The sequence below is a fragment of the Gavialis gangeticus genome, unplaced genomic scaffold (genome assembly GCF_001723915.1).
Source record: "Gavialis gangeticus isolate Ggan-Ray unplaced genomic scaffold, GavGan_comp1, whole genome shotgun sequence".
Lineage (NCBI taxonomy): Eukaryota > Metazoa > Chordata > Crocodylia > Gavialidae > Gavialis > Gavialis gangeticus.
Genome location: NW_017728997.1, coordinates 938,716 through 962,442, shown reverse-complemented (window position 1 = coordinate 962,442; position 23,727 = coordinate 938,716). Strand labels below are relative to the sequence as shown.

The 23,727-nt window shown below is 48.1% G+C and overlaps 1 protein-coding gene across 1 annotated transcript in view; it reads right to left on the bottom strand.

Annotated features, from left to right (window-relative positions):
• Positions 1-23,727, bottom strand: part of PLXND1 (plexin D1) — a 124,491-nt gene that overhangs the window by 31,786 nt on the left and 68,978 nt on the right. The window contains exons 12-21 of the mRNA XM_019504576.1: positions 22,736-22,899; positions 20,646-20,797; positions 19,276-19,375; positions 15,194-15,333; positions 13,854-14,021; positions 9,602-9,692; positions 8,900-9,175; positions 8,105-8,254; positions 1,903-2,017; positions 795-902 (exon numbers count right to left, since the gene is read on the bottom strand). Coding sequence (XP_019360121.1) covers positions 795-902; positions 1,903-2,017; positions 8,105-8,254; positions 8,900-9,175; positions 9,602-9,692; positions 13,854-14,021; positions 15,194-15,333; positions 19,276-19,375; positions 20,646-20,797; positions 22,736-22,899 — 1,464 coding nt within the window. The remainder of the gene's footprint in view (positions 1-794; positions 903-1,902; positions 2,018-8,104; positions 8,255-8,899; positions 9,176-9,601; positions 9,693-13,853; positions 14,022-15,193; positions 15,334-19,275; positions 19,376-20,645; positions 20,798-22,735; positions 22,900-23,727) is intronic.

The window sequence follows — 23,727 nt, the reverse complement described above, 5'->3', positions numbered from 1 at the left end:
CAGAGAGGAGCTGCAGGGCAGCCCGGACACATGGGCTCTGTCCAGCTGGAGCAAGAAGGGCCTAGAGGTGGCGAGGGAGAGGTGGACATTTTTCCCCCATGCCCAGCAGAAGCTTTTGCCCAGTCACCACCACAGCTGCTGCTGCTCACTGTGGGCAGGTGGTCTGGAGCAGGCATGGGGCAAGTCACTGTCAGGGCTTTGTGCACAGGTCCTAGCTGTTCCAGAGCTGATCTGCTCCAGTTGGGGCAGGTCCGGAGTGGGTGTGGGCACAGGGGTAGGGTAGGCCAGACCTGGGCTGAGGCTGTACTTGTAGTTCCCTGCCAGTACCATGGGGCTGGGGCCAGTGGTGGAAGCCAGTGAGCCATGGCTGCCTGGGCTGCCTAGAAATGCAGTCCAGCCACGGAGCCACCTGAGCCCTGCTGCATGCCTGGGGGCAGCCAGATGCATCACAAGCCTACAAGCACCTGGGCCAGGTGGGACTGAGGGACCTGCCATGGGCTGGAGGAATCTGGCCCATGGGCCGTATTTTGCCCACCCCTATTTTAGCAGCTCTCTGCTGCAGCTAAGTATCATTATGCATGGTGGATCTCACATCCCCATCTTTGTGTGTGAGGAGAACACCCTTCCCTATCCTATCCCATCCCTGACAAATGATTCGAATTTCAGTTTTCCAGCAAAAGATGACTCAGTTTGCTGAGGATCCTGAGAACCTGGAAAGGTGTCACCTCTCCCCCACTGTGCCCTTTCACCTCCCCTGCACCCTGTTAATAGCACCACTGATCAAAGCTACTCACCCTTTCGGATTTCCTCACGGATCTGGGACTCCATTTCTTCCATTTGGAGCAGCGTTTTTTGCCAGTAGCGCTCTGCCCTGCGGCTCTTTGTGCAAAACACAAACAAGGCTGGGGAAGAGAGAGGGAAAAAGAGATTTCAGATTGGAAGTAACAAAGGGTCTTTTGGTCACTTGAACCTAAACTGGTGAGGGCCCCTAAGGGGAATGCACCTTTATGTATATAAAAATTGGAAGTTTTTGGCTTAACCATTATGAAATCTGATCAGATAGCTTTTGATTATCCACAAGTTAAGTCAAACCAGCTGGAACTTAATGATCACACCACCACTGTCCTCAAATTTAGGTCTGAAAGTTACCTACTTTGCAAGACTTACTGTACATTAATACATTCCAGCTGATTAATAAAAATATCTGTAAAGAGATGTAACACCTGCCTTATAATGTGTGTGTCCATTAAGAGGTCCTAGGCCTCCAGAAATATGTTTCCAATGATCTTGGTTTCTTTAATAAATACTGTATATAATAATTTTTATTAAAAATAAATGAAATCCTTATTGGGAACACCTCATTGACTGTGACCCAATGCTTTTCTTCCTGCAGTCATCCTGGGCATGTAGTAAAAAAATGAACTGGCCAGAGGACGCAGCTGTTTTGAACAGCTTCCAATGAGAACAAAGCCTAGGCTAGTAGATTGTATTGTCTCCTCTAGATATGAAGCAGCGAACCCAATCTTACAATCCTTATGATGTGAACAGATCCTAGCTCTCTTCATTTTCCTTTCCCCCAGTTAGATATGATTTACCTCCATGAGGAGTTTGAGGATAGAGAAAGAGGCTCTGAACTAGAAAAGGGTTCAGACTAAACTCGGGTTCAGATCCAGGTACAATTCTGGGGAACTTAGATTCAGGGTACAGGCTTGGACCATTATGAGAAGAGAAATCATTTGTTGAATTTCGATCTGGTTTAAGATTTAAAAGATGCCCAGAGTTCACAGGTTTTCAGAGACAGGGCTTGGTTTCAGCTCTGAAATGAAGCTGTGTGGGCAAGTTATCCCAAGTGTGTGAACACTGCCATGCAGCCAAAGAGTTCAGGACTCTCCATTCCCTTACCCACAACAGACACAAGCAGCAAGACGCTGCAGATGACTATGGAGACTATGATGGCCGTCTCGCCTCCCCCAAGGTGCAGCATAGCAATTGTCTGGTTGAACTTCCCCACTTGGATCTAGGGAAGAAGAGGGAGGAAAGAGGTCATGTGGTAAGTTAACAAGTGGCTAGGAACACAAGAGGAACCAGACCATGCAGCGGAAATACCCACCAAAAAGAAGGGAGCTAACCGCATGTTGTCTCAGCAGTACTCAGTCTTCACGAGGGGCCCGACACTGTACCCATCGCTACCAATGCCTGCAGGGTGCTCTACATGCATGGAATAGGCCCAGTTCCTCTTATGTGCACCATAAAATGGAAACAACACTTTTGCAGTTGTGCTAGTGTAAGCTGGTGTGACAAGGCAAGTCTAAGCCTGCTGCACCATCTGGCCAGCTTCCAGTGACATATATATATCCTACTGAGGCTGACGGCTGCCAGCTAGTGCCAGATGCAGGAGTCCTGTGGGTTCCTGGGGTGCTAAGTGAGAAACTCCCTCCAGTATCTCAGGATATGTAAGGGTTAGGTCCTTCCCAATAGAAGCCGGGGACACAGACACATTAGCTAATTCACTCCATACTGTGAAACTTGTCCAAGGGACATGCCTTATTAAAGGGCCTCCTCTCTTAATAAACCATCTCTAAATGTTCCCTGCTGTCACAGAATTAAAGAAATTCCTGTTCCAGAGAACTTAAAATTATACAAGGTACCATGTGTTCCTCCTTTATTAGCAGACTGCCTTCAGCCACCACCCACTTTGCCAGTGTCCCTTTAACTCCAGGCCTGATGTGCTCTCTGCCCCTACCATATATCAGGGTGAGGAGACTTGAAAGTCACAGAAAGAAAAAAATTAAACTGGGAAATGGAAACTCAATAACTGTACTATTAACTAGGGGAACAACCATATTGTGGTTCAGACATACGACCAGAGAGTCAAAAGACCATGGCTCCAAGCCAGGCATGTACTTCACACTTCCCATGACACTGTGGCATCCTGTGACCCCTAATCCCTCTAGACCTCAGTTTTCTCCCCTTGGGCAGTGGGGACAATAGCACCCTTGCACCTTGCAGGGCAGCTGTGAGGTTTAACTCATTACTTTTTATGAAGGGTTGTGAGATCCTGGGGGGTGGGTGAGGATGGAGGGCCAAAAGAAAAACAGCTTCATCAGGGCAATGGGAACTCTTGAGTGTGCATGGTGGTTTCACTTCTGGAAATGGGAGTTTTACTTCTCCAATGGAATTAGAACCGAGAGAGAAACAAGAGCAGAAATTGGAGTGAGCTTCAGGAGAGGGGGTGATGTGAAGATCTACTGAAAACTTCCTGTCTCAGTCACACTGCAGCTGAGGGATGGGATACAGGCTATGGGCTGGATGATGAGTAACGGGCCTTGTGTAGCATGTAGAAGTAGGGCAGGGTTGTAAGGATGGGGCCAGCTCTGCCTGGGAGGTAGCCATAGTCAATCTGCTAGGACTGCAGAGAAAGACTCCCCCCTGTCTTAGGCCGACATTACAGGGGAGAACTGGGTCTGGCAGAGCCCTCCTCCTGCTCCTTGGCACCAGCTAGGCACTATGAGGGGAAAAGAGCATGTTACACCATTCCTACCATAAAGCACTGCTCCTCGCACAGCCCTGTGACCCTTGGAGGTAGCAGGATTCCCATGCTCATCAATAATGCCTCTGACCATCAATGCTGGGGTGCACAATTACTCCTCTTCACTCCCTGCTTTGGGCCATGAGTTGACCTCTACCTACCTATCAAACCTGAATCTACCACTAGGCAGCTTTTCAGACAATATATGTTTCAGTACAAAGTGCGTCAGAAATCAGTAATTTTCATTGGGAGCAATTTTGCTACTACCCTGGTGCTGTAAAATGGTGTTGAGTAATATAATAGCCCTGTTGTCAGTGGCAGAAAAGGGACCATCAGCTAGCTATAGTTTTTATAATCTAAATAAGAAAATGAATAAAGAAGGCAAGGGTTGTTATGATATACAAGTGTGTGCATGCTCACATGCCTACGCTTGCCTATACATATACACACCATATGGACAGGCTTTAGTGCATGCATGCATCCATGAACCTATCCAGTGTCAGGCAGTAAGAAGCAGTACACACTGTAGGGAGGATTTTCCTGTATTTTGCCTAAAAATGTCTTATGGGGAGAGAGGAATTAGCAGGGCACACTCTGGAGGTTTTATATCAGTCAACCTGCCCCCAATCTTGCATTATTGCCAGGTAGTACAAATCCTAGATTCAGTGTTTAAATGATTCTGTGACAAACAAAAGGAGGTTTGAAGGTCTCCAAAGGCTTTCAGGTTTTTTGGTAGATGTCTATTCAATAGATGTTTTATAGGTGTGTGTCTATGGGTCAAAGGAAATTAAGGTCAGGGTTAAATGGCAAAGTTTCCTGACTCTACCACATGGTGGGGCTGTCGAATGCTGATGGAGGATGCATCTCTCAGGCTTCTCGTCCCATCTGGGGAAATTTCCACTGACGTCAATGGAAGATTTGTAGATTAGTTCAGTGATCACTGGGATCAGAGAATTTTACCCATAACAGGTCACAGTCTTTCCATGTGTTGCCCTCACAACAAATTATGGGAGGTAAATCCAACCATTCAGATAGCTAATGCCCAACTGTAGCTGCATATCTGCTATTTAATCATCCACACAGAAGCATCTACACCAGTAATGGATTGGATGCAAATTTTGCATGGACTCATTTGTAATGGGAATTGGGCACAGACCCTTTTATAAATCTGGCCCAATATTAATAGGTACTATTAACTTATATGCTAAAAGGCACTTGTTGCATATGAAGTAGTCAGCAGCATATAACTCAACCCACATCTGAAGGTGTAATAGCTGCATACAGGTCTGGATGCAAGTTGGTTATCTGCTTGCACCTCTATTGCTGGTATATGGTTCATAACCAGCTGTTATTTTAGTAAAGTGTTGTTGTCCTCTTTTGCTTGGGAAACTATGTTTGCTTACGAATCTCTAGGGCATTACCCAGAATGTTTTCTGTCAAAACCAAATCTAGCAAGCTGTTCATCACAAGCCCACTTAAAAGATTTCTCCAGGCTTTCAGTTCTCATTAAAAAAAAAAACAAACACAAATTTCCTCCTTCAGCATTTCCATTAAAATGGCTTAGGAAATTTTGAGTTGTTACTTCTGCTTTTGTTTTGGGTCTTTGTAACAGAGTTTCATGTGCACAATGAATAAGAAACCTTCCCCCATAGAAGCAATGGGTATTTTTGCTGAGGTAATCTGCTTGTGGGCAATAGCAGGCCACAGATTCCTCAAATCCCTCTGTACCTTCTCACTCCTTGCCCATGCTGCTTGTTCTTGCCAATTCAATATTAACACATTTACTGGAAAAAGACTCAGCTGGGATGGAGACTACAGGTTCTCAGGCCACTGACACAGATGGAGATATTGTCTCCAACTGCGAACAGCTTTAGACTGGCCTCTGAGAAGCCAAGGGACTGGATATGAAAAGAAAGAAACTGAAAGCAAAGGAGCGTAATTCATAGATTCATAGATTAAGGGTCAGAAGGGACCTAGTAGATCTTCTAGCCCGACCCCCCGCCAGGGCGGGAGAACAACAAAAAACCCCAAAAAGAGAAACGGGACTCAAATGAGTCCAGCCAGGTAGGCATCCAGCCTCTTCTTAAAGACCCCCAGGGTAGGGGCCAGCACCACTTCCCTTGGAAGTTGGTTCCAGCTCCTAGCCGCCCTAACTGTGAAGTAGTTTTTGCGGATGTCCAATCTATACCTCCTCTCCATCAACTTGTGCCCATTACTCCTTGTTATGCCAGCGGGCGCTAGGGGAAACAGCGTCTCCCCCAAACCCTTCTGGTCCCCCCTAGTGAGTCTATAGACGGTCACCAGGTCCCCCCTCAGCCTTCTCTTGTGGAGGCTGAATAGGTTCAGGTCCCGCAGTCTCTCACTGTAGGGTCTGCCCTGTTGTCCCCGGATCATGCGGGTGGCCCTCCTCTGGACCCTCTCCATGTTGTCCACATCCCTCTTGAAATGGGGCGCACAGAACTGGACACAATACTCCAGCTGTGGCCTGACCAGCGTCGCGTAGAGGGGGAGGATCACCTCCTTGGCTCTACTCGAGATGCACCTGTGGATGCACGACAAGGTCCGGTTAGCCCTGCCAACCATGACCTCGCATTGTCGGCCCATGTTCATCTTGGAGTCAATAATGACTCCAAGATCCCTTTCTGCCTCCGTGCTCTCGAGTAAGGAGTTCCCCATTGTGTAAGTGTGCTGCTGGTTCCTACTGCCCAAGTGCAGCACCCTGCACTTGTCCGTGTTAAAACGCATCCTGTTCCTGTTAGCCCACCCCTGTAACCTATCCAGATCCCTCTGCAATCTCTCCCTCCCTGCTAGCGTGCTCACCTCCCCCCAGATTTTGGTGTCATCAGCGAATTTAAACAGGTTACTTTCCACCCCATCATCCAGATCGCTGATGAAGAAATTGAACAGCGCAGGCCCCAGGACCGAGCCCTGGGGGACTCCACTACCCACCTCCCCCCAGGTTGAATATGACCCATCCACCACTATTAGGGACACTCTCTGGATAAAAGAAGCAATGAAGACTGGTAAGTGAAAACCATCCCAGGAACAATCAGGAGGTCCTGATCCTTGAGATCCGTGAGACTGAGAAGAGGCACAGGAGTGAGATTAGTGTTGGGGAAAAGCACCCATTTCATTGCCCGTAAGATTTACAGCTGCAAGCATCCTAGTGCTGTGCTCACTGCAATCCACCTCCCGGCGATACTGCCAGGATCCCAGTCCAAGTGAGGAGAGTATAGCTTAGGTCTTTGTGCTCTTCACAGCTCTTCTGCTGAGACTGGTAACAAGGGATCCCAATGACTAAGACTGGAAACTGAACTGGGAATCCCCAAATTCATGTCACATTAGCCAGCAAAAACAGTGGGATTTTACCCTGAACTGCTGGGACCAAGGAATCTCCCTCTGCAATGTACAGTGAAACCACATGGTTCTCAGACTAACCCAGCAGGACCAGCTACAGGCATCCAACTAGATCTGCTCAGTCGCCCACAGACTAACAGCTGCTTTTCTCAGTGTTTTTGATGTCATACAATCATTAGGCAAAATCCCGAGCGGTTTTCATCTCTAGTAACTCCAACTGAAGGCGTGCGGGTCAGCACCACTCAGTATTTCACCAGTGGAAATGAGAGATTGAAACAGCCTCCAATTAGTCCATCCTCATCAGCCACTGAAGAATACAGTAGATTCATAGATGTTAGGGTCGGAAGGGACCTCAGTAGGTCATCAAGTCCAACCTCCTGCCCTGGGCAGGAAACAGCGCTGGGGTCAGACGACCCCACCCAGGTGCATGTCCAGCCTCCTCTTAAAGACCCCAAGCTAGGGGACAGCACCACCCCCTTGGAAGTCCATTCCAGATTCTGGCAACCCTAGCTGTGAAGAATTTCTTTCTAATGTCCAACCTAAATTTGCTCTCCGACTATTTGTGGCCATTGTTCCTACCTACTCCAGGGGGTGCCCTAGTAAATAGAGCATCTCCTATTCCCTGCTGCCCTTCCCTGATGAATTTATAGGCAGCCACAATATCACCTCTCAGTCTTCTCTTGTGAAGGCTGAAGAAGTCTAGGTCCCTCAGTTTCTCCTCGTATGGCCTTGCCAGCAGGCCTCTGACCATACAAGTGGCCTCCTCTGAACCCTCTCATGATTCTCCGCATCCCTCTTGAAGTGCGGTGCCCAAAACCGGACACAGTACTCCAACTGCGGCCTGATCAGTGCCACATAGAGAGGAAGCATCACCTCCCTGGACCTGCTCACCATGCATCTGCTAATGCATGATAAAGTGCGATTAGCCTTGTTGATCACTTTGTCACATTGACAACTCGTGTTCATCTTGAAGTCAGCTATGACTCCAAGCTCTCTTTCTGCTGCTGTGTTGCTGAGAAGGTCACCCCCCAGCCTGTAAGTGTGTTGGTGGCTCTTTTTGCCCAGGTGCAGCACTTTGCACTTGTCTTTGTAAACTCCCTAGAACATTTGGCCAGGCCGGTGTTCAGTGAATCCTGAGGATGTCAGGATAAGCATGAAGTTAAAACAATGAGGATTCTTGCCTGGCAAGCTCACTGCTTCCTGGTGGCCAGTACTCACCGTCACGGGCAGCTGTCTTTCTGAGGTGCTCAGCGACTCATTGACTGAGCAGTGAATGACTCTGTCAGAAACAATCTGTATCTCACAGGAAATGAGGCCAATTTTCACTTGGTACTCGCTGCTTTCCAGGCCCAGGTTGTCAGACTCTTTCTAGTTCCAAAAAAAACAAAATTGGGAAGACAAAATGAATTAGTTGTTCTCCAAAGCACTAGGCCTGTATGCAGTGGCCTTTTCAGAGACAGCCCTGGTTACACTTGCTGTATCTCTTGCTGCCTCTCCAGCTCTGCAAGCCCTTCCAGTTGCCCCACCCTCTCACCATTGTCCTGTTTCTAGTCCCTCACCATTTCTCAGCATGTGATGTAGAGGGGAAAAATGCCCTGATGAAGCCTGGAAAACACTGCTTTTGATTTGCTCTCTTTGTATGTAGCAAATGTACTGAGACCCTGCCAGGGATTGGGGAGGAAAAGGAATAAAGGAGATGGTGCCTAGATAGCATGTTGGTGAATGCATGTAGAAAGAAGGGACACTCCCAGTTCTTTGATGTGCTCAGGAGAAGACTGTAGTACTATCTTCAGGAATGAGCTGGCCACTCTTCTGTGAATTCTCTTCCTCCCAGTGCCAGCCACCAATTCATTCCAGCCACATCCACTCCTCACCCCTTCCCCTGATTGCATTCATAAGGCACTCATCGCCATGGTGTCTAGGCACTCTGCCCATAGAACAGCTTCCCTACAAGGACATGGCTACGTCTCAGTGCCAGGAAGTCAGGATGCCCTGTCAGTGTCAATCTCTTACATGTATAACCAGAGTCAGGGGCTCCCCGGGATGGTGTTTGATCCACTTCTCCTTCCTGGCTGTGAAGAACTGAGGGTCAGCATAGTATTCCAGGCTGAATTTGCTGATGTGCAGGGCCTCCTCGGGGTACATGTCCTCATCAGGAGCTGGCCTGTCATCGGCGTAGAGGCGCTCATTGATGTAGAAGTCCACGGGTGCTGGCTTGCTTCCTGTGGTGAGGTTGGAGGCAGCTGGAGAGGGGCAGGTAATCACAGTGTCGGTGTGAACCTTACAGTTCTGAAAGTAGGAAAAAGCGTGCAGATCAAACATGGATACACCCAAGTCTCGTCCACATGATAGCAACTGTCCTGACAGGCCCAGGGACTTTACCCAGTGGGAGGCTACCTCAGATAGGGTTGCTCTGCTTAGCCATGATTGACAAGCAGCTGTGTGTGCCAATCACAAAGCTAGGTACCCTGATGAACCAGGCGAGTGATGGCACTGTAAACATCACAGATGATAATAATTACAGTGCGTGGGCATAAATTAGGTCTGTCACTCTCCTGAGCTAAGGATCATAACAGATTCATCCTAGCTACAATCCCAGTCAGCAGTGAGGGTTAGGGACCATGTACAGGGTGTATCATTATTCAGAATATCTCCTATAGCCAGGCCTGCAGACCCAGGCCCTCTTCTAATGCTACGGTGAGGAAAGATGCTTACTGTTTTTTCTTTTCCAATGCCGTGAACCACCATCGACACATTCTGAACCATCCCAAACCCATTTCCTTCCAGGGTGATGATTCTACCTCCACTGAAAGAAATGGAAGGAAAACAAAACAGATGAGAACGTGAGAGTAGCTATCTCTGACGGTGCACGAGTCCTGCCTTTACTGTGTCTTTGGTATGCTCAAAAGTGCTGACCAGGGGCACACCCTGCCCACCCGCTCAGCCATGCTGAGGGCTTCACTTCCCATTGTCCTGAAGTAGAGATCTCTGCCTCTGAAGTGGTTGACAGGGGCAGTTTGGGCACCCTTTGGGTACTTCGCTGCCATATCTCTACGTCTGGCACATGAGCAGTGGGAATGGGCAGGCTGGTAGGGAACATGCTTGACAGTGATCTTGAGAGTGCTCCTGGCAGGGTACTGAAATGCCCAGAGGTTGCTGGGGAAACCAGGCACAGGCAGATAAAATGAAGCTGTTCTGCTGCTAGGCAGGTCAAGGAATAGACTGTGCAAGTGTACTTGCTTGGCTTATCAGGTATAGACAAATAAAAGGTGCACATGTGCCAGGTGCCTCCCAGTGTTTCAATGGAGCAGGCTTCCTGGGAAATGGCAATGTAAGGGTTAACCTACAACTCGCTGGATACCAGCTCATGCACTTATTCTCTTGGTTCATCCATGAAGGGCTCAGTATTTAGGGAGCCAACTAGCCCAAGGCACTGAGACAAACCCCTGTGGCACTGCATCTCCTAAACCCCTTTTTTGATTTAGAAAAAAACTGCAAAAATTCTTTTGCATTTTGGACCTGATGCCTCTGGAATGTGAAATGTGGCACCATCAATGTGCAATCAATTAAAGGGAGTAACGAGACGGCTCTGCTGCACGTACTACTGGTGGGGAGAGGAGTGAGAAGTGGCTCTTCCCCTCCAGTTAGTAACAACGTCTCAGCTTTGCTCTGCACAGTCTGCACAGGGCCTTTCACTTACCCACTCCAACTGTATTTGCTTTAATGAGGTGGTATATCAGGGAACTAGTCTGAGGACTGGAGGGGGAGAGGGATATTGACTTCTCCCTCACAGCTCTACAGATTTCATTATATTCAGGAGTATGGTATCCAGGGCCCTTCTACTTGAGTATTTAGGATGCTCTAAGTCCTCGTGTGGTGTTAGCATGCAGGTCTGCAACTGAGGACTGGTGGCCGAGTGACTGAGGCAGCCCACTACAACTCCAAAGGAATGAACTCCAGCTTCATTCGGGACTTGTACTGTAGGCTGCCCGCAGGCAGCCCAGCTGGACATGGGTGCACAGTCAGCTGGGCCGGGGCCTCAGAGATAACTGGGTGTGATGCTGGCCAGACCATTCCTTTATGTGCGATTGGCTATGGACGCTGGAGTGCTTTAGCCATGCTAATCCAGTGGACCTTCTACACTCAGGTGGACAATGACTTGATTGCTTTCTGTGTCTGTGAAACCATTTAGGATCCACAGTTCATTTTAAACACCTTTATTCCTGCTAATGCTGATGAGGTTAGCAATGTCATAAGCCAAACTAATTCCTAATTAATGATGTGTATTCTCAGATACCTGTAGTAATGAACTAGTGTGCACAGAATTCACAAGCAACCCTCCAGTAACAAACCACTGTGCACAGTACAAGCCTTATAAGGAGGGATCCGTTTTCTGTTTAAAAATTGCATATTTGCCGATTAAAAAATCCTGGATTCTCTGATTAAAACATCCAAAATCTGCATTTTTCCATGATTAAAATGAAACACCACTATACACACACACACACACACACACACACACATATATAGTAAGCAATTTAGCACAAGGTTTTATTGATATATTGATTATTTTAAAGCAAGTTGGAAGTCTACCAGTGCCTCAGTCATTACAATAAAATAAATTCTAAATACTTATATATTTTGGCATTTGATTTTGTTTTTATCATGGAAAATCAGAGCTCCCCCTGCTCCCCTCACACATTAGAGCATGAGTCCAGCTATGGCTGCCCTCCTGCTACTTTGTGGTGCTGAGTAACCCTGATATGCGGGTGCCCTGCCCCTGCCCCTGCCATTGCCTCTCACTCCCAAGCCACAGCCCCCCCCAGCCCTGCCAGTACCCCTCACTCCCAAACCACAGCCCCTTGGCCCTGCCGGTGCCCTTCACTCACAGCCCACAATCCCCCCACCCCCAGCCCATGCTGGTGCCCCTCACTCTCAGTCTGCAGGCCCCCCATTCCCACCAATGACCTTCAATCCCAACCCACAGCCCCTTGGTGCTGCCAGTGCCCCTCATTCCTAACCCACAGTCCCCACAGCCCTCCCGATGCCCCTCACTTCTGACATGCAGCCCTCTGCCTCCCCACCCAGCCCTGCTGGAGGGGACCCCCAAGTTCCCCCATGCTGTCCAGCCTGGAGTGCAGTGGACTGCAGCAGCTCTGACTTGCATGGGCAATGGCAGAGGAGGACCGACCCTGGCATGGGCTGGAGGGAGGAGGGGATGCCTGTGGCACCCCCCCCACCCTGGGCTGGGACTCCTGTGCTGCACCAGGTCCCAGCCCTTCCACCCCTGCCAGACAGCACCTCCCAGAGGCCCTGACCCTGTGAGCTTCAGTACCGGCCCTGGAGCTGCCAGCTAAGCCACACAGCTCCCCACCACCCCTGAAAGGCCCCCCCATCCCTTCTGGGGCTGGAGGGGCAGGCAACTCTCCATACCTCCCTGCCCTACTGCAGCCCCAGCACCAAGACACCTTCCCCTGGCACCAGAAAGCACCCCCCACATCACACGCCCATACCTTCCACACACTCTTGCCATACACACACGCACATGCCCCACACCCAGACAAGTCCCCAAGCCCTGGCCCTCCAACCCCCACCCTCAACAGACTTACCTGCATCCAGATGCTGGGGCTGCTCCCACCACCCTGCCTGGCTGTATGCCGGCCACTTGTGTGTGCGCGTTGCCCCCTACCTCCAACTGCCCTCCCCCTGCACCCCTCAGCTCCAAGCAGCTCCTTGGAGGCTGGACACTGCCAGTCTGCAAGGGGAAACCCATAGTTTCCTGCAGTTTTCTCCTTTAAGGAAAATCCACATTTCTCCCTTAAAGGAGAAAAATCTGGTTTTTCCTTCAAATGACAAAATCCACATTTTTCTGCAACAAATGGAAAACCCAGATCCCTGTGTGTCTGCAACAGAAGAAAAGACTGCTCTCAAGTTTCTGATGTTCTAGTAAGTACATTAAAAAGCAGTTTAAAAGTAAAAGAGAAGCATTTTGGTGGTTTCTTTCTGCAACTATCACTCTGTGTGGACATGCTGTTACTGCCATTCAGCATAGCCTAGAGTGTGATAAAATTTTATGTGAGGAGCGGAGGGTTGGATGAGTCTCTGCTCTCCTTTGTCACTCATTCTTCCACAGCCTGTAGCTTTGGTATTGCCTTTGAGATTATAGACTTGTACCTGTTTGGTAGGCTGTGGACAGGCTCAGACTGCCCTTGCCTACACAGTGCACATGGATTTCCTGACGGTGCAGCTTTGTTGCATTTGGTCAGGAGGCTCAGGTGCTAGGTTCTCAGATTTCTTTCCTGGGACACAGGCTTTTCAGATGGAAGGAGAGAAATCCACAGAGACATTTCACACAGAAATCCAAAAGGAACAGGAGCTTGGGAGCTCCATGGAAACCAATGAAACCAAAAGCAATGTGTTGTGGCAATGAAACACGGCCCAGGAGCTGAATAACTAGAAAATTACAATCTCAGTGGATCCCCAGCAGTTTCATGGCTGGTGAGAATCCCCAACAGCTACGTACATGGCTCCACCTGAAGTTCTCTAATGCACCCAGCAGACTGAGGGAAAGACAGGGAGTAAAGTTACAAAGGATGCTATTCAGCTTTATTGGACTTTTAAATTTCAGGAAAACTAGTTAGCGCTGTGTTCACTGCTCTGCGTGCCAGCTCTAGCAGCTCGGCCACTGCACCCAAGTTGTGATATCCACTTTCATTCCCCTCATTGGGTCACCCCGCTGCCCTGCTCCAGCACCTTAGTTGTGGCCTGCAGTACCCTTTCTTCCTTAAGCTTTTTGAGCATAGGTTACCAAGCAGTGGTGCTTAAGTACCCGCACCCACCAGCAACTGGCAGCACCTTTCCTGTACTCTTCAATGGGCACCACAATCACCTCTGCAGCCACACTTCAATGAAGCCCACAAAGGATGCCTGGGAGGTGCTGCCTTCTCTGCCAGTGGAGGTCCCTCACCTGATCTGACTCTTTTTTGGTGTGATGTCTGTTATGACTGGGTTCTTCTCATACTTGAACACGATGTTATCATTTGTGCAAGACTTGTTCTCAAACTGGACGCAGACCCGGGCAGCTGTCGTGCGCTCCACTGCTGGCATGATGCAGGTGATGGTAGCATCAGTACGACTGGGAAGAGAGAGACAGAGCAAATGCAGAGCACATCCTCAAGGCAACAGAGACTGCTCCCAGATTGGAATCCGGGCAAAGCAAGCAGCAAGGACCCATATTGATGTTCCAGCTTGACGATGGCTTTGAATTTAGGGAGTGCCCTAACAGTGGAAATACTTTATTCTTCAAGGCACTTTCCAGCTGAGGCTCTTAAGGCACCGTGCAACAGCAATGTGCTGGGATAGGCAAGTGTTGTCAGCATTTTACAAGTGAATAGACCAAGGCACAGAAAGATTAAACCAGTAACTGGGAGGAATACTTGGAAGAAGACATCATGGCTCCCTCCAAATGGAGGCACCTAACTTTATAATAATTCTCACATTCCCAAATGGCATGTGGGGTGATGGTGAGGCAGTTATACAGTATATAGCACAGAAACCTTGCCCTGAGGAGCATCTAAAAGGACACAAGATGCAAAAGAGGGACAGGAATGCAGTAGGGTGGGGAGGGCAAAGGATGGAGTCTCTAACAAGATCAAATAAAGGCTGCATCCATAGTCTGGTTGGATTCCTTTCCTCTGCTTTTAAAATGACTTTCTAAGAAGTGCAGTTACACATTCAAAAGAAGGGAACACTAAAAAAAAAAAAAAATCAGCTTAAGTGATTTGAGTGAGATCTCTGCTTCTCTGGTAGAGCTGGAAACAAAGCCCAGGTATGTCTTATTCCTGGGGCTGTGGGTGAAATCAAAGACCACGCACAGAGCCTTGAGGGCTGTATAAACTCTCAGGGAGAATTGGTTTTCCCTGGCTGGAAGCCAGCCACCACATCTCGGTCATAACTAGGCCCACCAGCTTCCTCTATTTACGCCAGAGGAACAAAGTCCACATCTCTGTCAGGCAGGCACATGGCAGTGCTGTGTCACCACAGGAAGGCACAAGATTGCTCATGATGGCTGGGATGGGGCCAAGGGGAACCAAATGGGCACATTTTGATATTACCCTTAGGAAGATGCTGTGGGGTTCCAGGCACAACTGCACTCTATGTGGATGGCTCAATGGACCCCTTCTTTCTTCAGACTATTGCTGGAACAATGCGATCCTTCCTACTAACTGGTTCTGCTGACTAGTGCATCCACAGCCAATCCTAAGTGCCAGCTCACAGCCTCAGGGGTGACCTTGAGACACCACTTACCTGATATCTGTGCACTGTCTGGTGTTGTTGACTAGGACACGGAGCTCAGATCCCACACTGAGGTTATTCCCTGTGATGGTTACTTTGGTTCCTCCAGCTTTCGGCCCCAAACTTGGGGTTATGGAGTGTACCACAGGCAACTAAAAAACATGAAGGGGAAAATTTTCAATAGTTTCTTAGTCCAGTAACCCATAATTAGCTTACCTACATATCTCACAAATACATGAGATGTTGTGTTGTTTATCGTAACCGCCTGAAGTTAACAGGCCCCATAGCCAGAGGTATAGATGGCACACAGGCCGCTGAGAGTGAGAGCCACGTTAAATGCCTCCGTGATGTGAAGAGAAGAGTTCTCCTCCATGTACCTACCTCTTCAGATGTGCTTCCATCCTGCTCCAGAAACTACAAATGGAATAAATCAGAACCCTAGTTGCAAATCCTCTTGAGGGGATCCCCGCTAGGGAGCCTGAGATTTTTGAGATCTGGCAAGACACCCACTTGGGTATGAATAACTGAATATCAAAGTCATTTTCCCTTAAGCAGGATTCAAACCCAAATCTGCACAGGTACACAGAGGTACTTTGCTCCTTGCTAGATTCCTCCATCTTCCAAAGCAACAAAAATCAACATGTGCATCATTTAAATTTGTGGACTATTAGAAATTTTACTGAGATCCATGGGTTCAAGGCTTTGATGACTCATGCAGTTCCTAGCTACCATGTGACTGCCATATAAAGTACTCATGGAGAGCTTCCCTATTGTGGCTTGAGCAATACGCATAGGGCATGGCAAATACATGATTCAAGGCCCCTTTACACAGTGTTTTGTGGTTCCAGTTACTTATAAAATAGCAACAACATCCCCAAGGAACAAAATTTGCAGCGTTGCAGTGTATGAACTGCACTGGAGACCTCTCTCCTATTGAAATCATTGCAGTAGCTCAGAAAAAACACATGAGCTGATTGAAGTAAATACCGCTAAGCTGCTTCATATCTCACAGTGCTGTCAATTCTAGTTACACAACATGCTTATTATTAGTTACCCTTGTCCTTGTCATACACAGGCAATGGATTCTGTTCCTTTATATTCTTTGCCTTCTGTGTTTCTATTTATCTTCCATTTCTACAATATTTATTTTGCTGATTCAATTTAATAATGCCTCTGTAGACAGCCATCCTGTGCCCTGAGCCCCTATCCCATTGAAATGCACAATACCACACACAGTATAGAGAGTGCTCCTGCCCATCCAGCCCCTCTAGCACACAGTTGGACTCCTCTGGAGTCTAATTTCCAGTTTGTTAGCATTGCAGTTCTTGCAAATTTGACTCTGTTCACTAAGATGATGGCCATAAAGCCCTGGAACGGTTGGGGGCATGTTTATCTGGTGTAACATTATTGGAGCCTCTCCATCTTCACACCAGCAGATGTGAGATGAGACCTGATGGAGATGGACTGCACGAGTTAACTCTGCAATGCAGCTGCCTCTGGGGTGGAACACAGTAGCAATTTAAGACCCTGCAGCTTCACTTCAAGAGCTTGTTTAACCCAATGGTATGTTCAGGTTCCAACCTTAGGACTTAAGCCTTCACAATTTTTTGTTCAGTTCTCCAAACCTTGCTGGGAAAGTAGCTGCTTTGGCAATGATGAGACAGTTGCCCTACTGTGTGAGAGGAGCAGAAAAAGCTCCCCCTGCCTTCTCATGGCACAGGTGGCCTTTGCCACAAGCCTGTCTAGGTTTAGGAGCATGATGCAAAGTTTCAGGTCATGCCATGAGCCTGTGATCTTCTTTCATTCTTTGGTGGTGATGCCTTGGCAGATGTTTCCTCTTACATTTTGTCCTCACAAACCAAAAACCACTTAGAAAGTGCATATCCCCTGCATTTCACCTCTTTGTCACCACCACAATCACTCAGCAGCCACCAGTGTGGACTACATTTTCTGGACTACAGCCCACACTTCCTGGTGATTAATGCTTTTCTAGGAACCCAAACCCTGGAGAAAAAGCCACCAGGTCTCTTCAGTGCTTGCAGACTGCTCTGCCCTACGCTATCACATGGGTCTAACTCAGTTGGCTTTTCCCCTGCTAGAATTTTTAGATATGAGATAGTGTTGCTGGATTCCACAGACTGGAGTGGATCCCAAAGTATACACATTGCCCCTGACCTTGAAGGGAACTCAAATCAACTACAGAGCGTAATGCACCAAGGACATCTTCTTAGGGGCTGTGCCCCACTGTCACTGGGATATTCAAAGCCCACCCAGTTTATTATCTTGGAGTCACCTTTGATCAGACTTTAACTTATAAATCACATCTGCATAAAGCTGCTTTAAAAATCAGAACAAGGAATAACCTACTTGCCAAACTTGCAGGCTCCACTTGGGGTGCCAATGCTTCCACGCTACGTTCATTTGCTCTTGCACTGTGTTATTCAGTTGCAGAATACTGTGTCCCTGTATGAGCTCGTTCATCACACAGCAAATGAGCAGACATCCAACTGCATACTATAATGTCATAGATTTCATAGACATTAGGGCTAGAAGGGACCTCGCAAGATCATTGGGTCCAGCCCTCTGCCCAAAGGGCAGAAGTCAGCTGGGGTCAGATGACCCTAGCAAGATAAGCATCCAGGCATTTCTTGAAGGTATCCAGAGTAGGCGTTTGCACCACTTCTGGGGAGAGTCTATTCCAAACTCTGGAGACTCAGATGGTAAAGAAGTTTTTCCTTATGTCCAGTCTAAAATGGTCTTCTAGCAGTTTCTGACTGTTGGAACTTGGCTTCCCTTGGGATGCCCTGGTGAACAGATGTTCTCCCAGTTCCTGAATCCCACCCCTGATATAGTTATAGGCTGCCACCAAGTCCCCCCCCGAGCCTTCACTTCTCCAGATTAAAGAGTCCCATGCCTCTCAGCCTCTCCTCATAAGGTCTGCTCTCTTGACCTCTAATCATGCACGTAGCTCTCCTCTGGACCCTCTCAAGCTTCTCCACATCCTTTCTAAAGTGTGGAGCCCAGAACTGCACGCAGAACTCCAGCTGCAGCCTCACCAAGGCTGTGTAAAGTGGGAGGATGACTTCTTGTTTGAGATGTATCGGTAGATGCAAGCCAGAGTTTTATTTGCTTTGCCAGCTGCAGTTTCACATTGGTGGCTCATGTTCATCTTGCGATCAATTGTTACTCCCAAGTCTCTTTTGGTCGTGGTGCTAGTGAGTGTAGCACTGCCGAGCCTATATGTATGATGTGGGTTCTTTCTCCTGAGAAGGAGCATCTTGCATTTCTCTGTGTTGAATGTCATCAGGTTTTGATCCACCCGCCTTGCAAGCCTGTCCAGGTTGGCACATTGTGCCCCACTCTACTCCCATGGTTACCAGCCCTCAGTAACATTGCTCCCCCCATCTCTGCCACATAAATGCTGAAGTAAAATTACTAGCCAGACTCCGTGAAAATCCTATGCTGCCAGTGCATTGGGACATATTTCACCCACCAGTAGCTTGGCTCCCATCAAGACGCCCAACATGGTTCACCCTTTCAAAACCTTTTGACTTTTCCTTACTTACTAGATGGTATGAATAATAGCCAGCACAAGCACTGATCAATCACCACATCATCTCTGACCCTACAGTCAGTGAACCAGAATTTAACTGGTCATGCTGTTATTGGGCACTTCTCCACCATCTTCAAACTGGACAGGGTCACTGTGGCTCAAACCTATACCAGTGGGGCCTTTGCAGTGACAACAAATGCCCTTGTGAACAAGTTCAAACCATGTCCCACTGACTCATGTCCATTTACAATGCTATCTGGTGGCCTTCAAGCTCTTCACACTGGTGATGACATCGCCTTAAGATGGCTGAAACAATAAACCGAAACTGCACATGCTAAATAACTTGGACATACTGATGTGGGGGCTTTTATGCAGAGCATTGTGTAGAGGGCCCTAACGTTAGGCTTGTAAAGTGAGCAGCTGAAATCATCCCCAGCGATGCCAACACCACGAGCTATGTTCTTTCTCTCTGCAATGGTGCGGAGTGGAATCAGATTTCCAGCAGGGGCAAATGTAGGCTCTCTTTGGGATGACAACTTACCACATAGGTGTATCGCTCCTTGGATCTCCCTTCTTTGCTTATGTTAACTGTCACCACATCGGAGAACACATCTGGGGCTTCTCCAGTCTGGCACACAATCCTGCAAGGAAGAGAAGGATGAAGAATGAGAGGGTCCAAGCTGTAAGGAGTACCCTTTGAGAGCGCAGGCGGGAGATCTGGGTGAGACCCTGAGCTTCTCCTCACAACCTGCACCACTTCACTAGCACCAATCCAGCAGCAAGCCATCTAGTAACAACAGCAGTGTTTGCACAGATCAGTATCCTGCCTTTTTACCAGCACATTGTCTACAGGTGCTTCAAGGAGCATAAGGAACCCAGTGGGGAAGGATTTCTGCATGCCATCTACACTACAATTTCCATCCCACTACAAGTGGAGCTGCCCCCACAGTACTGCCAGGGAGGGATATTTTAAGGAAAAGCTAACTAGAGACACAGCCAGAGGCTCAATTAACAACATTAGTCACACAGAAGCTCTTACAAATATTCAGCCTCCTTCAGCACTCTCCAGAACACACTGTTGTGTAGTCAGTACCTGCTCTTGCATAGAGCTGTACTCACAGCATGGGCCAAGCTTTTTAATAGCAGTGTCCAACTATTTCCTCAGTGGGTTACAAAACCTCATTTGCTGTAACTCAGGCATAGCTGGACTGCTGGTGCCTCTGAGCACAGGTCTTCTGGATGGTTTGACTTGCTGCTCTGTAAGACCCTTCTTCACAGCCTAATATTGCCATCTCTGTAGGAAATTGGCAGGAGGCTTTACTTAAGCTTTTTGGGATGATTTTGCTCCCAATCAGCCTGGAGACAATCACCTCAGCTTTTCCCTCAAGCCCGTCTGGCAGTGATAAGAGGGAGGTTCTTAAAAATAATGAAGTGAGTTTAACACCGGTGAAAGGTCTGACAGCTCTGCGGGGACAAGTTCTTCATATAGACTCAGAGCAGGTTCAATGCAGGCAGCAGCTGCGTGAGGTCTCCCATGCTGTCCCACCCACAGGCCTTAACCCATCACTGGGGGGACACAGAGGTATTCAGGCTCCTTGGCTCACCCAGGTCTCAGCAGTGGTGGCTAAGAAGGGGCCAGCTAGGGCCCACTTCCAGGGAAGGATTTTGTGCATGTTATGTAGGCACCAGGCAGAAAATGGGAAGTCAGACTTGTCTCACTGGGTTGCAAAGTTGCCCAGAGATGGTAACACCGATCAGATCCAAATAACTGTGAGGAGGACAGTGTCCCACACTATTCAATTTCCCCATCGCAGGGCTGGTGGGGGGAGCTGGCTTGCTGGACAAAGGGAGAAGTAAACAAGCCCTAGGCACAATCCCCTGCTTTCCAGTGGCACGCGTTGACATACTCACTCCTCAGAGACCATGTATCTGTCCTGGAGTGGCAAGCATTTCACACCCCCTATCTTGACAGCATGAATGACATCGCTGAACCTACGGCCCAGGTTCCTTCCTCGTATTGTGAGCAGAGTTCCTCCTTCCAGGGGCCCGCTCAGGGGCTCAATCTGCCAAGGAGCCAAAGGGAAAGGGATATGGGTTACAGGAGGACCACAGGAAAACCTTTTGCTTTGATTCCTCCATGCATTTCTGTTCTCACACGCATATGTCCGTGTGTGAGCACACACGCACGCTCTACTCAGCCTCTCCTTCTGGGGAAGAAAGGCTGCCTTTCACACCCTCGTCTCACCCGCACAGGCCATACCCTCAGCATGCTCCATCTGCCAGAGCTTTGGGAACCCAAAGTGTTCCTATGTCTGCAGATACTTTGGTGCCCACAGAGATTAGGTCACACACCACGGGAAATGCAGCTGACTCTGGGGTGAGACATTATGACTGCATAGCTATTGAGGAAAGAGAGGGGAGAAAAAAAAGTAACAGCAGCTATATCTCCGCTAGCCACTGGCCAGGGCACCAGTATTGAAGCACTGGTCCAGTAGTGATTGCCCCCTATTGAATCAAACTAACTGATGCATGGGGATGTCTCATCTATTACTAACACTGTTTAGTTGTGATGGGACAGTGTTAGATCTGCAGGCCTTTGTGCCATTTTACTGCAGCCTTGGTTTGCTATTACTATAGCTGCTTGAGCACTTGGCTTTCATTATTCATCGGGCCAAGTTACGTCCTTACGTTCAGGAAAGGCTGTTTTCATTTTAGTAAACTTACTGAAACTTATTAAGGCAGCAAAGGCTGCCTGGTAACATCAGACTTCCTCTGAGTGCATGTGGAGAGGCCACAGCTCACTGGAGCTGTTGCCAACACAACATGACGTAAGCCAGAAAGGGGAAGGTCAAGAATGGAGGCTCCTTCTTCTGCCAAGCTGGTTAGGTCTGATAATATTACATTACTAAGCTCCGTGCCCCTTCTCTGTGTAGCTGTGGTCCTCCTTCTCCTGAGGATGACTCTGTGAAACCTAAAGCAAAGCTTGTTTGATTCAGTGACGGAGGATTTGGATTCAGTGTCTTATATTTGCTAGGGACGTAGCCTCACAAGCCTGTCACATTCTGTAACCTGAATTCTTGTGGTTTGCTTCCATTATTTTTTGGCACAGAGCTGATAACATTTTATGCGCATTGGGGTAAGGCAGGCTCATCAGAGAACATTCCTTCCCCACTGTTGTGCCTGTGATAGTGATAGGATGGAAAGGGCTTTGGGAATCGGAGAATTCAAACCACAGTGCTCAGATATGAACAGATATTTTCACACTCCTTCCCCATGAATAAACAGCCCCAGAGCTTGCCAGTTTTGGCAGGTTTTGTTACTGTTTTCTATAGGATCTTTAGTCTCCAGAGTTTTCTGTGTTTCCATGAAGTTTGTTGTAGAATTTCCTGCTTGTGCTTTCTTATCTGGGACTCTGCATCAGGAGTGGAGCTTAGTGGCTGGTCTCCTTTTGCTAACAAATGCTCAAACGCAAGGACACCCCACCTGGGAAATCCAAATTTAGGCCTTGGACCAACCTTTAAAGCATCACTGCAAAAAAGTCATTCTGTCATTCTGAATGGTGATAAGACCTCAGTGAGTGTGTGGCTGGAGAGGTGAGTGCAGGTAATGATTTTATCTATACCAGATCTACCAACAATTTCTAGATAAAGAATCCTCTGGTTGATTCTGCAAAATTTCCTTGCCTGAATCCCTGGATCTCCCCCCTCACTGATAAAAAAAAAATGGATGGCCTTGGAGACTGAGACAAAGTTTTGGTTTGTTTGTTTTTCCCACTAAAAGATCTGGCTTGGATCTCAGCTAGGTGATTTTTGTAGCTAGTGTGGTATTTTCATGCAGTTCTCAACTTTATCTCATGTCAAAGATAAAGTAGGGTTTCTCAGCTGTCCCCGTATCAGTGCCCCTCCCTTTAGTTCCCAAATGAAGGGCTGTCTTGTTTGTTATGCTACATGCATGGCGCTGTTGACCGGCCTGTTGCTTCTGGGGGTACGCTCAAGTCTTACCTTCTGAATCTCAGGCGCAGGGCACGTGTTTGAGGTCTGCAGGGATTCAGTGTTTAGTCTGCAACTGGAGCTGCTCTCAGTCCAGGTGCAGCGGTGCCCCAGGTCCTCCCTCCCCAGACACTGAGAACAGTCTGTGCTTCCAGTTGCACAATTATACACCTCCACTAAATGCAGAAGAAGAGAGATATTGTGAGATCCCAGATGTGGACCCATCATGATCTACAGAGTCAAACAGCAAACCCACATGTACATCTATACATATGCATCATGATCTACATCGACATATACAGAATAAACTCTATGCTGTTGGAAATCAAACAAATGCAGAATAACTTGGGGAGAAAGCAAACAGAGGGAGTGTTGGCTGTAATGCTGAAAATTTCCCAGAAGTACTGGGAACTTATTCCCAGTGCATTATAATTTAGCAGCACTTTCTTCGTTTTTATTTTTTTTAAAAAGCCTTTTGTCAATTTTCTAATTGCATTTTTCTAATTCTTGCTATCCACTTGGGACTGAGCTTAGCACAGCTGACCCCACCCTGCTAGCAAAACAGTCACTGCTTCCACAACCTGCGACAAGAATATGACTGTTGCAATGATTTGTACGTTGTTAATATTCCCCTTTCTTCCCTTTAGCAGCTACAAGCTGTCTTTACTGACTTCTCCCTTTAGAGTAGGGTTGTGCAAAGTTTCAGGTGCTGATTCGATTCGGAGGAGATTTGGCCTGATTTGGTGGCTGAATTGACAAATCTGAATCAAATCAGGGGAACAATAAAAAGGTCGGAAAAGATTCGGAGAGCTTTGATGATTCGGACAGTCCCTGCCTACTGCCGCAGGGAGCTGGAGCTGGACTTGGAGCTGGCAAGTAGGGGCGAGGGAGGGGAGGCTGAAGGAGGGGACCATGGGGGGCCCCCTGTCAGGCCCTATCCCCTGCCTGCTTCCCTAGCCCCCGCCCTGACCCCTACCCGCTCCCCCAGCCCCCCCATAGCTGCC